Here is a 17,074-nt window from a genome sequence, read left to right as displayed (position 1 = left end):
AGGGGTATGGCGAGAAAGCAGGAAACTGAAGTTGCATGTTCAGCCATGAACTCATTTGAATGGCGGTGCAGGCTCTAAGGGCCAAATGGCCTACTCCTGCACCTATTTTCTATGTTTCTATGTTTCTATGATCTATCTTTGTCCTTTTCCATGACAATGCTAAATCTAACTAAATTATGATCACTACAGGTACCACCAAAATGCCCTCCCTTTCCAGATTTGCTTCTCTTTCAACTAAATCTAACTTTCAAAATGTCACACGGGTAACCTATGGTTTCTTTGGAGATCGCAGTCTCCTGGCACACAACTCCTTAAAGGTCTTGGTATGATCTACGCTGCCGTACACAGGGTGGAGGAGGGCATGTGGGCTACTGACTTCTGCTATGATACTTCACACAGCCTCTTGCCTCTGCTGCTGCTCTTCCCCCTCCATTATAATGGAGCACAGAGATAGACCCATTGGATAGCCCATACCCACTGCTCAGTCATTCTGAACATGTTGGAGTCTAAAAAATGTCAGCTGCAGAGAGAGACAGTAGTGTCATAATCTATAGTGATGAGGGAAGAGCTACGGAAAGGAGAACAGGGTTCCGATGGACAGTTGGTGGAAGTGGCCAGAAAGAAAAAAAGTGAGGGAACTCGAGGGTAGCAATTTTTCAGTGCAAAAGCAGCGGAAATCATTTACCCACATTTTCCTTGCTAAAAATCAGCACTGCACCACTCATATGCCATAGTTAAGGCTAAAAATAGAAGGCGTTTTTATTTTTGTGGGAGTGTTTGACCCCTCTGGGATTGCCTTCCCCTTCCCCAAGTCCCGATCTGTAAGCCGGCTCAGCATAGGAGCCTTAAGATTAAAACCTCCCGCCTCCCCGCCCCGCCACAACTAGTGAGCTGCAGCGGGTCACCTGTTTAGTGCCTGCAGCTCGCTGGTGGCAATTAAACCGGGACTCGTACCTGAATTTGGTTCGGGCTTCGCCGCAAGAATGGCCGCATGGAGCGGTTGCTCTGCTGACTTTGCTTCCACTTTGCGGGAAAGTTTTATTTCTCGGCCACTATCTCCATGATACCCACGGAGTGTTTCAAATTATCAGCTCACTCTACTGACTAACAACACTGTGGATTGATAGCCAAAATATACATTGAAATTGTCAGTCAGTGCTAATAACATCTGAAACAAGAATCTATCTTTCAAATGCTGACTGACCTCCAGCGCCTTTCAAGCATTTTCTGTTTTTATTTCAAACTTCCAGGCGTCGACTTTCTGGTCACCTCTGGGATTTCAATTAGCAGTTACCAAAACAAAGGGACCGAAATTCAGGGCTGCCAGAAAGCTGGCACACCTACCTTTTTTTTTAAATAAAGTTTTCTCTGCCGGGAGCATTGAGGTAGCCTTTCCATCGAATTTCCGGACTTTGTACGTTTTTTGCCGTCTGACCGGAAGTCGGTCATAGTGGGGGCGGAAGTGCAGCGGTACATCAGGCTGAGGGGCGGAAGTTGGGGTGGGATCGAGTCTCCGCTGCTGTCACTCAGCGGCAGAGCGGTGATGACATCACAGCGCGTGTGCGTCACCACGTCTCTGCCCTCCATTAAAGGGGAGAGAATCTGGCATTTTTTTTTTAATCTCCCTGGTGGCCCAGTGGCCACCAGGGAGGGTTTTCGCTGGGCTAGTGACCTGGCACCCAAGAGGGAGCGCCAGGCTGCATGTTGGCGGCCCGGCCGAAACCGCAGGCAATATTTTGCCAGCCGATCGGGAAATCGGCCGGCAAAAATAAAGACATGGCGGCTGCGGCAGTGTGCCCTCTTCTTGAAGGACCGCCTGCCTCATCTGCCGGGCCCCACACACACAGGATAAGCTGCACCGACAGAGAAAGCTGTCGGGGGCATCACGCGGTAGGGCAATGATTTTTTTCACAAAATTTCAGTCGCAGTATTCTGGAGGTGCGGGAGAGCGGCAGTGCGCATTATGATGACACGCTTGTGGCGGTAGGCAGCAGAGGGACGGAAGTGGGGAGAGGCCGAAAAATCCCCAACCTGAATTTGAGCCGGGGCGGCCATTAGACTGCAACAAGGTGGCCACTCGATTCCGCCGCATATGAACCCTGATTTTCGGCCCCAAAGTGTCTTGGGATATATGGTCGCTCTTTACCTGTAGATTATATGTTGTGCTTCTGCCATGGCTGGTGTTCTCTTCTTAAGATCTTTAACCAGGTCAACTCCAATAAACAATCCTATGCCTCTGCAGTGGGAGAAATATTAAACTCATTAGAGAAGCAGATTGTTTCACCAGGTGCACAAGATCTGATCTATCAGTTTTTTACAGCCTTCAGGAATTGTACAGAATATCCTCGTTGGGGCAGGGAGGGTAAACAAGGACTGAGGTCAGTATGTTTATGGTGCAAGCCAAATCATCACAGTCCCAGGACACTGCGTCAGAACTTCTTCAGGGCATTTGAGGTCCAACCATCTTCAGCTGTTCATCAATGATCTTCCCTCAGTTAGAAAGCCAGGAGTGGGGCTGTACACTGATGATTCCAGTGTTCAGATCCATTCACAGCTCCTCTGATAATGAAGCAGCCCATGCCAGCCTACAACAGGATAACATTTGGACTTGGTCCGACAAATGCCAACTAACTGCACCACATAAGGGCATCTCCAACAAAAGGCGGCCAATCACTTCTCTCTTGCTTTCAATGGCACCACCATCACTGCATTCCCCAACATCAACATCTTGGGCATCACCATTGACCAGAAGCCTAATTGAATGTTAGATCAACAATGCGGCTACAAGAACAGGGCAGAGGCTAGGTACTTTGCACTAAGTGGTTGATTTCCTGACTCCTCAAAGCATTGCTACCATCTACAAGGATCAAGTCAGAAGTGGAATGGATGGGTGCAGTTGCAGTCAAGAAGATTGACAGCATCCAGGACACAGCAGTTTGCTTCATTGGCATTCCCCTACTGGCATCAAAATTCACTCATCTACTGTGCACTTTTAACTGGTTGAACTCTAGCAATATTCCTGTGCACACTTTGGGGTCCCTAAACCTTGGTTCTTACCAACCTGCATCTAAGCTCTCTGGACTTAGGCAAGTGGGGGTTGTCCCTAAAGGAGAGCATGTAAACTCACTATCAACTGAACAGAAACTTCCCATGTGGAATTCTCAGCAGCTTGGTAATGTGATTTGTCACATATCAAAAAGAGCAGCACAGTAACCAAAGCAATAATGACTCAATATTTACAGGGATGCAGTTTTGTGTTCTGGAAATACACAAGAATTTAACAGCAGGGCATGATTAATATTTTTTCCTCCGTTTCCTAGCTGCAATCTGCCAGATTGGAAAATTGGCTGGCTGTCAGGTGGGTACGCCTTCTGTCTCAGGGCCCAGCTGAGGAGCAGCAGAGAGGGAGAGATCAGAAAGGCCACGGGGTGGTGGGGGAGGGGGAGGAGATTGGAAAGGCCAGGTCAGTGGGAGATCCTGACCGGAGGCAGGAGGGGGCGTCGGCCAATCGCAGATGTAGTTTACAGGTGAGTTTGGTGGGCTGAGGGAAACTCAGCCGGTAAGCCTAAAATTAAAAATGTTCGTAAAATCTGAGGCACGCAGCCTCATTAAAATCTTTAAATGAGCAACCTGCCTCCTGGGAGCAGGTTGGTTGTCCGCACCACTGTCCCGCCTCGTTAGAACCAGAAGTAGACAGGCTGGGTTTAACATTTTAACACCTGTTTTGGGGGGTTAAAATTTTCCCCAATGTCTCCATGAATCTAGGTGAAAAGTCCTGCTATCCGAGTCACTGGCTGGATTGTGTTACGAATACACCACAGCAATTTTCCATTTGTTATGTGTTCTCTCTAATGGAGGTTAGTTTTATTAACCTACTGCTAACAATCTGGTTTGGCAAAAACATTACCTGACATCCCCAATAAGCTGATGTTTGGCTTGTTGTCCTTTCAGCAAATCCATCAGATAATTTCCTACTTTTGTTGCATTGCCACGGAGATCCTCCTTCTCGAGAACACTGAGGACTGCCAGACCAATAGCGCACGATACTGGGTTACCTCCAAACTGAGACAGTACATGTAGGTTAGGGTCAAGAACTTCACCTCAAAACCAAAAAAGGAACTTGAAGTATACAAAATCTTTTTTTTTTTAAATGAAGCTAACAAATGCAAATGATACCTTCTCACAAAATTACAGTCTTTCCCATAAAGGAGACATGTTAACCCCATCAGTACCTATAACAGTAATAGCAAAGAAATGTACCAGATTGCCTGATCACACTATGCTAAGCTTCACCATGAGCTAAGTGAAAACTTTGACTAATGTTGCAGCCTTTTGTTTATTTTTAAGTAGCGTTTAGCTGTGGTTGGTGGAGGTATTGACACAGCAGTGGGCAGCCTACTGCTCCATCAAGGTGTATCGTGATCTGCTAAATTGTAGTCACTGCACTTCAAAGGTTTCTCAGTGTGTGTGAGATGTTTCCATATAAAGCAACTGTTACTTTTTGGAGATTTCTTTTTTTGCCTTCAGCATCTCAGACTACTTTTATAAGTGATCCCAACTCCCTATGCCTGGATATCTATTATTTTTTTTAATGATTCTTAGGTGATCTAACAGAGCTCTACTCAATTTCTGGTTTTATCTCATTCCTTCAGGTGATCTTTCCCGTCTTGGAAGGCAGCAGTACATAAGCTGTACTGGACTTTGACTTGAGTCTTGTAACTGTCAACAAATTTATTAAACAGTAAAGGAATAGGGTCCCAAAAACTCAGACGCTTTGGATCCCAGGGTAAATGCTGGGATCTGTCTGCTGACTCTGCTAACATATGCGGGGTCAAGGGGCAATCACCTCAAGTCAGCACTTGTGCCACAAGGAGAGCGTCTCAGGCTCCTGCCAGACCTGAGACCAGGAATCCTGGCAGAAATGCCTGCTCCTGGGGTTGGGGGCAGTGCAAAAGTAGTGTTGAATCTTTTCAGGCTTTGGCTGAGGCCCCACCTCCCCCAACTGGTGGATTTGTACACTCACCTTCACTTAAATTGAATGGCTTGGCCCCTCCCTTGGACACCGGGCTCAGAGAGAAATTGATTAATTGGTGCAACAATTGTATTAAGTCAAGCTCAGGTAACTTTGTGAATAAGGCTGATTTTTTTAAGCATGACAGATTTAACATGGTCTGGGCTTTTTTCATTCTAAGACAAAAATGCTTCATTTTTGTCAACACATAATATAACTGCATTTTTTTAAGCAAATGACTTAAGAGCTTCTACTCTCTTTTCGAATTAACCCAGCTGTACCATCATGTAATAGGTCATGGAGATCTAGTAGTCATTGGCATGAGAACAATATTGAAAGAAAACGTCTCCTCTTTGCCAATCTATATTAGCATTCTCTGACTGAACGAGAAGAGAAAAACTTAAAAAATACAACCAGATTATCCTGCAAGCACAGGGGAGATTTTCAATGGGTAGGAGGAGATGGGGAGAGAATTAGTTTGATGGAGAAACAATTGATACTCCATTGGTTTATTATATTATTAAATCATGATTTCAGCTATAACTAATTAAGATCCTTGCACTGTTAGCAGCAGTCACGACTGCGAGCCAGTTTTCTGGGGTAATCAAAACTCCTTTCACAAAGAATGGCCTAGAGATTAGAGATCGTTAGAAACCTGCGGGTGCCACCATGGGTCGGTGTTAACGGCTGCCAATAATAATGCCACTGGCAAGACTGGAATATTGATGCTGGTGGCTAATTAACATTAGCATAGTGCTAAACTTACCGTGCGGCGATCGTCCCAGCAGGAGGCCCAATGTAGTGAGGCCTTAGCAACATTGCAGCAAGACCAGCTTTCTCTTAAAGCAAGACTGTCATTCTAGAAAGCAGAATTCCCTTAAAGGGGAACTGCCTTTTAAAGTGAAATCAAATGAAAATCATTTACAAATCGGCAGTTTTTAGCTCTTACAGCTCAACTGCCTTCTGAAAAAAAAAATTATAAAGAATTCCCAAATGGGAATCTTCAGCTCTTAGGGAATTGCCTTCCGCACCTAAAAAAAAATGCTAAAAGTGATTCAGCACTAACACAAATGGCTCAACAAGCCAGGAAAGGGACACCCAGGATCTCGCACACAGTACTGCAGCTTTGTGTAGGGGGACAACACTGCAAGACAGGTCCTCTATCTACAGGGGCCAGGAGGCCCTCTAGAGAGAATGATGCGGGATCAGATCACCGAGGCCGTCACTGCCAACAGTGTTGCCCCCACGACCTGGCTCAAAGAAGCTTCATGACCTCAGACCAGTGGTCAAGGGCAGTGAATGCATCTTCAAAAGCAGTCTCCTAGCAACTCCACCACTAGCCATACACACTATAAAAAAAAATTGCTTCTGGGATGTGGTCGTCGCTGGCAAGGACAGAATTTATTATCCATCTCCAATTGTCCTCGAGAAGGTGGTGGTGAAGGTACTCCTATAGTGCTGTTAGGGAGGGAGCTCCAAGATTTTGACCCAACACTTCTCAATGCATGACTCTCTTTCCCTTCCCCCCCCACCCCCCCTCCCAAAATCACTCACCTACCAATAATCTGTACCAAACACGAAGCACACCTCCCATTCCAAGCCGAGCCTCACCTCTTTGGAGGAGATGTTGCTGGACCATTCTTGGCAAGGGCATGGCTGAGCCCTTGGCCAGTGGCAGGGCTGAAAGGATAAAAGATGCTGATATCCTCATACGTTATCCTCCTTCTCGCATGCACTCTTGCCCTCTCGTGACCACAACTCCACCCCTGTGCCTTCCTAATTTCTGACACCCAAGAAATGCTGCCTGCCCAACCAGTGGTTGGCCAAGAAGAGGGAGAGGAAAGTGAAGAAGAAATAACGTCACTTGATTTAACACTCCCAGCCACCAGCTCAAAATCGACCACCAAGGCCATCTCTAGTGTCCCCCACTGAAAGTCAGCAGCCTTCCACCAGCCATGCTGCAGCCACTGGGGTAGCACTGCGTGACATCAGTAGGATAGGCAAAGGCACACACAGGACAGTCATTAAGGGAATCCATAAGGGTGATGAGTTGATTTCCTGATGTCATATTGGATGGATAGATGTATAAAGTTGGATTGGAAAGTTTGCTTTGTGGTGGCTTTTATTTCAGCATCGTGGCCAAGAGGATGCTGCGATGGTCAGTAACAGAGGGAAGGTAAGGTGTGGGACTAATGTTGAAAAGGGAATTGGGGTTGTGGTCACTGGGACTGCAGGCAGATGAGTCCATCCCAGATATCCCAGCCAGAAAGGGGCTGTCTGGGTTGCATCTTTCCTTCTGCGCCCTCCTCCTCTCTCTACAAGCTGATGTTGGAAATCTGAAATAAAAGCATAAAATGCTGGAAATATTCAGCAGGTCAGGTAGCATCTCAACCAGAGGTGTGAACTCGGTTTCTCTCTCTCTCCACAGATGCTGCCTGACCTGCTGAGTATTTCCAGCATTTTATGTTTTTTCAGAGGCCTTGCAAGCATCCAGCATCCTGAACACTTTAAAACTTTTAAAATATATTGCACCAAGCCACTACTTCAATAAAATATTTTTAAAATCCAGTCCATAAGCTTAAATGCAAACTTACCTGAAAGATGTGCCTGTCCCTTTAAGAAGTGCTGACAGCCTCCTGGTCAGTCTGGTGCACGCTGAGTTTTCAGAGCGAGCTTCAGACCCAGCACTCAAATCAGCGCAAAGGTCCAATTTCATAGAGCGTGATGTTAAGTCGGCATTGCATGCCTCCTGATATCATGCTCTCCTTTGCTTGTGCGCAAATTGGCTGCCGCGTTTCCTACATTACAACAGTGACTACTCCAAAAGTATTTCATTGGCTGTAAAGCGCTTTGAGACGTCCGGTGGTTGTGAAAGGCGCAATGAGTCCAAGCCCGTCTTTCTTTCTTCTTTTTTCCCTCCATATTTGCATGTACAGGACCAGCACGGCTATTGGCAGAGCTAAGGCCCTCACCAAAATGGCAGCTGCCGAGTCCTGCAGAGAGGCGGGTGTTTGAGCGGCAGCCACCATTTTTATTTCTAGGAATAGGGCGCAAATGGGCGGCCGTAAGTGGCCCAATAGTTTTATTGGGGTTTTTTTTTTAAAAAGTTTTTTCAGAAAGTTGGAGATGGTGAAACTACCTCTACAAAAATATCCTCATGATCAGACATTAGTTATTTTACAATTTTAAGTTTCCTTTACACAACTGAAAGCTTCAAATGCCGCTGCCCCAGTCGACCCCGCCAACCCCCACCCCCCCTTCTAAAGCCCCTGGTTCTCCTCCTTTCATTAAAGCACTAAATCTCACTGAGTTTACTTTTCTATATAGCGGCAACCTCTAGCACCTCACCCATTCTACATGTGAACCTGGAAGTGAGTGTTGGTAGGTTATTCAAATAGAGACCAGGACAGCTTAGCCCATCCATCAGGGGGTCACTGGATAATAATTAAAAGCATGAACTCTTGGCTAATTTGACTTCGCCCTAGTTCAGGATGCTGTGGCCAACTATTGTGGACTTTCCACCAGCCCAGCTAAGATCAATTAAGTCAGCACTGACCTAGGATCCAGGACCTTCATGTCTTGTGTGGTTCAGTTTTACACTTGGAATGCTCTAAAATCGTTAGCGATCTCGAATCTTCAATAACTTACAGTGTTAAAATATTCAAGCCCAGATGCTCCAAACGCTTCTGCAATTTCCTTGGTTGTAACCACGCAGGACATGGGATGGCCATTTCCAATGGGTTTGCCCATAGTGACAATGTCTGGAACAAAGTCCTCTCCTTGCAACTGGAAAGCCCAGAAATGTTTCCCGACTCGGCCAAAACCGACCTGGACTTCATCGGCTATAAACACTCCCCCCACATTACGCACGTATCTGAAAACAAAAGCAGCAATCCAGTTCCAGAATACATGGTAACAAACCATAAGCAGCTGAATAGGTCCTTTATACACAGACCATACAAATTAGGTTTTGTACAAAATGTATCTCCACACCAGTTATACATTGGTAGATTCCTTCAGATAATCAAGTCATAAGAACATTTTGCATTTTAAACTGTGTGAATCATGGAGGAGGATTTAGAACTGGAGTTTGGGGGGGGGGGGGCGCCGAAGTTCCTCTGTTGTGTGCCTCGTTAGCGCCTCTGGGGGCGCTAATGGGATGCAACAGTGTTTTCACCTGGGGTGGGGGGGGGGGAGAAGGGGCAGTTTCTTACCCAGTCTCTTTAGGGTATTAACATGCAGCATAGGGAAACATAATAGGGCACGAGAGTAAGTTCAATAACACATTTTCCACAAAATAAGTTAAATTATATATAAACAGCATTCACAAATTTCAAATTATTACATCCCAAAACACAAAGTAGAGCCCAAATCAGTGCATTATAAAAGTCCCAGCTACTCTTACTCTGGGGAAAGATAGAAGATGATGTTAACTACAAAGTAGATTAAAAGTTACGAGGCCTTCTTTCCTTAAAGAGAAACACAAACTGTGTACATACTGTGCCACTTTCTGGAAGTAGCCAGGTGGTGGGATTATTTGACCTCCGCAACTCTGCATGGATTCAGCAATAAACGCAGCCATCTATACAAAAGAAGATGACATGAATACTACACATCTCCAGCTTGCACTGTGCAAAAAAGGAATTAAATAGTCAGTGCTTGCATGGAAAGCCAGGGGACAGAATAGTTAATCACTTCAGTCACTTATACAAGGCAAGGATGTTTGAAGTCACTGTACATCTTCACCATACTCTGCCCATCAGGGCATTTCATTGTTTCTTCAAGGTTGCAGTGCCATTTGTAAAAACATGTTATAAAGAAAGTTTCAGTAACTAGGGCTGAAATCCCACTGACTACTGCTATCTTTAGTGCAATGATTAATGCCCCAAAGCAAAATTTCTTTGGGCACTGTTTCAACAAAGTGTTTAACCAGTTTTGTTTATTTCAGTGGAATTTCAAACCCTGACTGGTTTCACACATGTTGGTATGAAGAGAACAGCAACCTGGCAATAGTGCAAATCTTTATCAGGAAAAGTCAAAGGCACAGTATGCGATGGGCTTCATTTGCGTCTCTTTGACATCAGAAGTCCATTTTAGTACATTTTACTTGCTCGCTTTCCAAAATCATATGGACTCACAGTCACAGTCCTCTGTCTGGATTTGCAAAGTTATCAAATATTAGGCAAAAAGTTAAGAGCCCTCCCTGGATATTACAATTCCACAGTAGATGGTCCTCCTGGAAATAAACCACGTCTCTGGCCTTGGTGAAGTAGTTAGAGAGTAACTGAGCCAGCTGGTGCTTCAAATAAATTACTGCACACTTGCACACATGGCACTAGCTTTTACTCTCTCTGCGACTGACCACCATCATGGCTACCTGCAAAAATATCCAACAAAAGGGGGAAAAAAAAAAAGAAAAAAACTATCCATTAGTAAAGAAATGTATCAGGTCATGACCTACCTAAGCTTTTGGACTGATGGTTAGGACAAGTGATTTGGCAAGACAGTGCAATATAACGGGCCCAAGATTCCACAGGATAAAAAACGGGCGCCCCTCAGAGCTGGGCGCCCGTCTTTCGCGCCTAAAACGGCGCCAGAAAAAAAACGCGCTATTCGAGCGCTCTGCAGCTTCTTGTCTGTTTGGCGCGGCGCCCAGGGGGGCGGAGCCTACACTCGCGCCGATTTTGTAAGTGGGAGGGGGCGGGTACTATTTAAACTAGTTTTTTTCCTGCCGGCAACGCTGCGCGTGCGCGTTGGAGCATTCGCGCATGCTCAGTGTGAAAAAATACATTGGCACTCGGCCATTTTTGTAGTGCTTTGTAGCTGTTTAATTTTTGAACATTTTTTAATAAAACCACATTGCCATCAGCACAGAGGCTTCCCTTCTCACTGTCTCCTTCCCCTCCCTCCCCTCCGCGGCAACAAGCTGCTGTCTCCTTCCCCTCCCTCCCCTGCGCGGCAACAAGCCGCTGTCTCCTTCCACTCCCTCCCCTGCGCGGCAACAAGCCGCTGTCTCCTTCCCCTCCCTCCCTGGCAACAAGCCGCTGTCTCCTTCCCCTGCGCGGCAACAAGCTGCTGTCTCCTTCCCCTCCCTCCCCTGCGCGGCAACAAGCCGCTGTCTCCTTCCACTCCCTCCCCTGCGCGGCAACAAGCCGCTGTCTCCTTCCCCTCCCTCCCTGGCAACAAGCCGCTGTCTCCTTCCCCTGCGCGGCAACAAGCTGCTGTCTCCTTCCCCTCCCTCCCCTGCGCGGCAACAAGGCGCTGTCTCCTTCCCCTCCCTCCCCTGCGCGGCAACAAGGCGCTGTCTCCTTCCCCTCCCTCCCCTGTGCGGCAACAAACGGCGGTTTCCTTCGAACGATGGCTGAAGCACTTTCACACAGGTAGGAAGATGGTTTATTTAATCTTTTCTTTGCTTATAAACGTTTATTCAGGTTGGATTTATTTGTATAATATTTGTAGAAGTATAAATAAGGATTGATTGTAGAATTTAATGAGTTCCCTTTCCCCCCCCCCCCCACCTCGTTCTGGACGCCTAATTTGTAACCTGCGCCTGATTTTTTAATGTGTAGAACAGGTTTTTTCAGTTCTACAAAAATCTTCACTTGCTCCATTCTACTTTAGTTTGGAGTATGTTTTCACTGTGGAAACTTTGAAATCAGGCGTCAGTGGCCGGACACGCCCCCTTTTGAAGAAAAAATTCTGTTCTAAAGTAGAACTGTTCTACCTCACTAGAACTGCAGAAAAAAAATGTGGAGAATTGCGATTTCTAAGATAGTTCGTTCTCCACCAGTTGCTCCTAAAAATCAGGCGCAAATCATGTAGAAACTTGGGCCCAATATCCTGTGAATTTCCATATTTTACATAAAGTGCCAGAGGAAGTGAAAAAGCTAGTGTTGGAGTGGATCTAATTGGTAAATCACTACCTGCATCAAATCACTTGCCCCGCTGATGGTACATTACATTTACAATGCAATCAGTGTCTCAAGATATGGGCTGGGAATTTCCTTGGGAGTTCCTCCCGCTCTACCGTCATAACTTTGTCGGAAGTGCGGCAGAAATCGCATTGCATGTCTGGCGAAGTTGTGATGGTGGTGGACCCGACTGGGAGCATCCCGGAGGTAATTCCCAGACATTAAATTAATTAGCACTACATTGTAACACAAGCAGTGGGCAGGTACAGCGTCAGGACCAATTCTTTCATTCACATTCCAAGGCCCAAGTCATAAACCAGTCAGAATTTAGAATGCCAGCACCCCAATCTGAGCAGTCATTGCACCACTGTGAAGAAATAAGTTTGTGTGTTATGATGCAACCAGAATGGCAACTTGTTGTATTTAAACACAAAGATTCTGGGGATGAATTTACACAGGGTTTGTATATTTTTTTTTGAGGGTTCACATGGCTCTTCTTCTAAAGTTTACGCTGAACAAACAAAAGATCTCCCCCGCCCCTTCCACCACCACAGAAATCCATCCCCTATGTGTTTTCCATCTAACCTTATTTTCTTACAATTTCTCCAAGCTTCAGTGGAAATTGGACATTCCCATTTCTGGTACCTAGTGTAAGCATACACAGTCAGTAAGCAGCAGCAGAGCTCCACAAAGTGTAAAGCTCCCTTGACTACCTACAACGTGCTTCATAAAAACACCTTCCATTACGACAATTTGTTCCCTTCCATTTCCACATCAACCAATGTTGAGTCTGCTTGAGTGATTTTGCCAATCATTGCCAAATTAGGGAGAACTTTGTGTTTGACTAAGACAGCTCAAATCATTTCACATTGCACCCTTCCAGCTTTCATCCCATCGGTCTGTGCTGCACTTGGTCCCAGCACTCAGGGGTGAAAGAGCCAAATTTTAATGGAAAGCTTGAAAAGTCTGTACTAAATACAGCAAGCTGGCATCTGTGTTATATTACAGCACAACTGTACCTCATTTACACAGCTTTACTGTGTTTTCCTTACCAAAGCAACTTTTATCAAGGAATTGAGATCATTCTTGAAATACACAACTAAACTTTTCACTTTTTAAAAACTTTCAAACCAGTTTCCGGTTACGGAACCTCTGGCAGGTGAATGCTAGGTCACGCAAAAATATTTAAGTTTGGGAAAAGTCTTTTTGCAAACATATACTGAAGTAAAGCTCATCACAAAAAGGGAGAACCACATTTTTCTCACACTATTTCTGTCAGTGAACATATGCACAAAAAGATACAACAAATTAAATATTACATATCAATACGATCAAATGCTTAGCATCATAAAATAATGGTGTTCCTGTTTCAGGCTAGGTATGAGGATCTCGCACTCCAGGGTAATGTTGAATTCTGACCTAAAGTACTGGGTGGATAATATTAATCCCACCAAGGCAACCAACTAATTTTGTTCAGCTGACTACAAACCTTGCGGCCTTTCTTTTCTGCCTCTTGAATCAGAAAGTTTACTTCATCTGCGTAGGCCGAGGCTGGATCAGGATGGTCCTCTCTATACTTGCCTCTGTAGATGTCTGGGGATGGTGCCTCAAAGAGAATAAGCAAAAATGTACAATTCAATTTACAAACCCCATTCAGCAGAATAGCAAAAATGAAACCGTTTCAGGTGTTCATGTCCCTAGGCTGTCCAAACTAGACTGCAGGTTTTGAGTGCTGGATCTATTTCCAGTGGCTCAGTAGAACAGAAATAAAGAAATATTCCTGTAAAATCATCATCGGCAGTCTTATGATTAAAATGGCCACATGTTCATATTACTCTGAGTTGATGACTTACTACATCTATTTTTACTCCTTCCATTCTCTTTTGAAGATGCTGACTAGTGCTGGTTTGCAGATTTGAGCAGCAGCCATTGCCCAGTAACTCACCCAGGTGGCCATGCTTTATGCGCGAGTCGACACTGCATCACAACTAACCTGGATTCTGTCCGCACCTACATTTATCCACAATACAGTGGGCTATTAATCAGCAGCAGGAAACTTAGCTGATTTTCTCTCTGCCCAGCCTTGCTGCACTAAGGTTAATTGTAGCACCCCTACCACCACGAGATCAGCTACTTAGCAGATAAGTCGCATCTTATCTGGTGCATATGGCTCAGTTCCAGACTATGGAGTGTTTTTATAATGGAACCATGGAAAGTTTTAAGAGACTTGGCAGATATTCTGTAGATTAAAAAGTGTCTACTTACTCACTAAGCATCATGAACTACTAGTCTATTTGTTTCTTAACACAATTTGCAAAAAGCAAGAAATGTCCAACTGTTGCCAATACTCACAACATGCACAAACTCCTCCTGACCTCCTGCTTGAAGCTCATGGAATTTATAGGGACTGATGTCAATCAAAGATGTTACATGTCCATGGTAAGCACTGTATGAGAGGTGAAAGAAATCCAGGTTTAATTCAAATACGTGTCATTTGGACTCTCGGGCGTGTAATTGCATCACATGTTTCTTTAGTAGTGTAAGACTCCTTTATAAAGGTTTTCAGAAAACCAAAATACTTTCAGCAATTTCCCCCTGCCACTCGTTGTGGACAGATGGTCAGACTGCTTTTACACCAGAGCCTTGAAATTACACTTGGCACTAACAGCAGCCAAATATTTAATGCATTTGTCTGCCAACTATTGTAACCCATGTTCTTAAATGGATAAACGCCGTGCTAAAATAGCAGAGAAATATTATACCAGTGCGTTCACTCATTTCTAGCTTTATGTGGGTTCATCAGACAAAGGGAGACCAGGTGGTGTGGGATCTCCTCAGTTTTAGCACCCGATTTCCAGGAGTACTGGGATGGGCGGGGCAGGAAATCAACTAAGAAGCTGCTCTGCCAACTCATCACTGCCACTTCTCGGATTATGTGCTGAAAGTGACGGTGGATAACTAAACCTGCCCAAATTCATATTCGAATTAGGTGGCAATGACAAACTGATACCATACCATACACTTTACACTCTGAAGTTTGCAACTGCAATGTGTCTCCATCAAGCACAACAACTCAGTGCTCAGACCTAAACACAACTCAGTGCTCAGCCTAGAAGTGGGAGTGGATTTGAACAAAGTTTTATCACATCTCCTAGCACAGGAGCGCCTTAGCAACACTTAACCAAATCACATCAGCATGTTACTAGCAACCAGGGTTGCTAAAGACCAGCATGAGGCCTTTGAAATAATAAATCCCATGTTCCTCCTCCACCCTCAATGAGTGGAATTGTTTGAGGAACAATCTATTCCCTCGCTCTGCCGTAGAATGTTTGCTGCCCTCACTGGCTTATTCTCACACTTTACACAGCCTCCTGTACTAGGAGATGTGATAAAACTTTGTTCAAATCAACTTCTGCTTCTAGGCTGAGCACAGAGTTGTGTTTCGGGAGCTTGCTTGATGTGGTGACATATTACAGTTGCAAATGTCAGGGGGTAAAGTGAACAACACTAACAGAATTCAGTCAGTCAGGGGTTTTACAACAACAACTTGCATTTATATAGCACCTGTAACTTAGTAAAAAGCCCAAGTGTTTCACAGGAGTGTCATAAAACACAATTTGACACTGAGCCACATAAGGAAATATGATAAGTAGATGATCAAAAGCTCGGTCACAGAGCTAGGTTTTAAGGAGCATCTTAAAGGAGGAGAGAGGGTAGAGAGACAGAGAGGTTTAGGGAGGAAATTCGAGAGCTTAGGGCCTAGACTGCTGAGGGCATGGCCGCCAATGGTGGAGCGATTAAAATCAGGGATGAGCAAGGGGCAAGCATTGGAGGAGTGCAGAGATCTCGGAGAGGTGTAGGGCTGGAGGATATTAGAGATAGGGAAGGGAGAGGCCATGGAGTGATTTGAAAATAAGAATGAGCATTTTAAATTTTAAAATTACATGACCCTAATGTTAAAGGAGGCGATCCCTTTTAGAGTACAAACCAGCAAAGCTTTTAAAATCTACAGATTTTCCCTACTTTCTGTAATCATCTTGCCATACAAATGCTGTCAATTTCAGAAACTACTAACATACTTCACAAAATCGCAACAAATGCAGAGAGAGAAAGTGGATAATCCTGAAATACTAACAACCACTTACATTTATAAAGCGAGTTTAATGTAGGAAAATGTCCCACGCGCTTTCAAGGGGGAGATATTTCAAGGGGGTGACCAAACGTTTGGTAGGTTTTAAGGAGGGCCTTAAAGGAGGAGAGGAGAGGAGAGGAGAGGAGAGGAGAGGAAATCCCACAGCTTAGAGCTCAGATGGCTGAAGGCATGGCCACCAATGGTGGTGTGAAGGAGGTGGGGGATGTGCAAGAAGCCAGAGTTGGAGGAACACAGAGCTCTCAGAGAGCGGTAGGGCTGGAGGATATTACAGAGATAGGATAGAACGAGGCTATAAAGGAATTGGAGCACAGGGAACCAATGTAGGTCAACGACCACAGGGTCGAATGGGACTTGGTGCTGGTTAGGATATGGGTAGCAGAGCTTTGGATGAGTTCAAGTCGGATGGAGGGTGGGATGCCGGCCAGGTGAGCACTGGAATAGCTCAGTCTGTAGCTGACAAATGCATGAATGAGATTTTCAGCAACGGATTTGCTGAGGCAGGGGCGGAGACAGGTGATGTTATGGAGGTGGAAGTCGGTGGTCTTTGTGGTCGAGCATATATGGGGTTGAAGGCTTACCTCAGGGTAAAATAGGATGCCGAAGTAGTAAACAGAAATAACTGAAGAGAATAGATGACTGGGAATTTGCTGGGAGGCATTCGTGAGGTGAACTGAGATTATAATGATATGACACACCTTTATAGACAAAGCAAGGTGCAACAACAGAACGTTTTTTTATTGCAAAACCTCTGCTTCCTGCTGCATGAAGTAAACTGTCACAATATTAGAAGACTTCCTGTTTTCCTCCCATGTTGTAACCCTGCAGCACATATTCTCTAGCTGACAGAGGAAATTTTTTCCATTAAACTTGACAGTGAAGGCTTGAACACAACGTCAACAACCAATACAATTATTTAATGTTATAGCACGTCACGGCTCAGATAAGTTTCTGAACTGCCTGCCCTTCACTCTTATGGCACAACAGCAAGGTGGAATTCTG

General features: G+C 45.0%; 1 protein-coding gene across 1 annotated transcript in view; it reads right to left on the bottom strand.

The window, feature by feature from the left end:
- LOC139244024 (ethanolamine-phosphate phospho-lyase-like) overlaps positions 1–17,074 on the bottom strand; it is a 43,171-nt gene that overhangs the window by 13,366 nt on the left and 12,731 nt on the right. The window contains exons 5-10 of the mRNA XM_070870952.1: positions 14,275–14,368; positions 13,412–13,528; positions 9,511–9,593; positions 8,660–8,885; positions 3,908–4,062; positions 2,147–2,236 (exon numbers count right to left, since the gene is read on the bottom strand). Of these exons, the coding sequence (XP_070727053.1) occupies positions 2,147–2,236; positions 3,908–4,062; positions 8,660–8,885; positions 9,511–9,593; positions 13,412–13,528; positions 14,275–14,368 (765 nt within the window). The remainder of the gene's footprint in view (positions 1–2,146; positions 2,237–3,907; positions 4,063–8,659; positions 8,886–9,510; positions 9,594–13,411; positions 13,529–14,274; positions 14,369–17,074) is intronic.

This window comes from Pristiophorus japonicus, chromosome 2 (assembly GCF_044704955.1).
Source record: "Pristiophorus japonicus isolate sPriJap1 chromosome 2, sPriJap1.hap1, whole genome shotgun sequence".
NCBI lineage: Eukaryota > Metazoa > Chordata > Chondrichthyes > Pristiophoridae > Pristiophorus > Pristiophorus japonicus.
The sequence above is the reverse complement of the archived record's forward strand: the minus strand, read 5'-3'. Positions and strand labels throughout refer to the sequence as shown.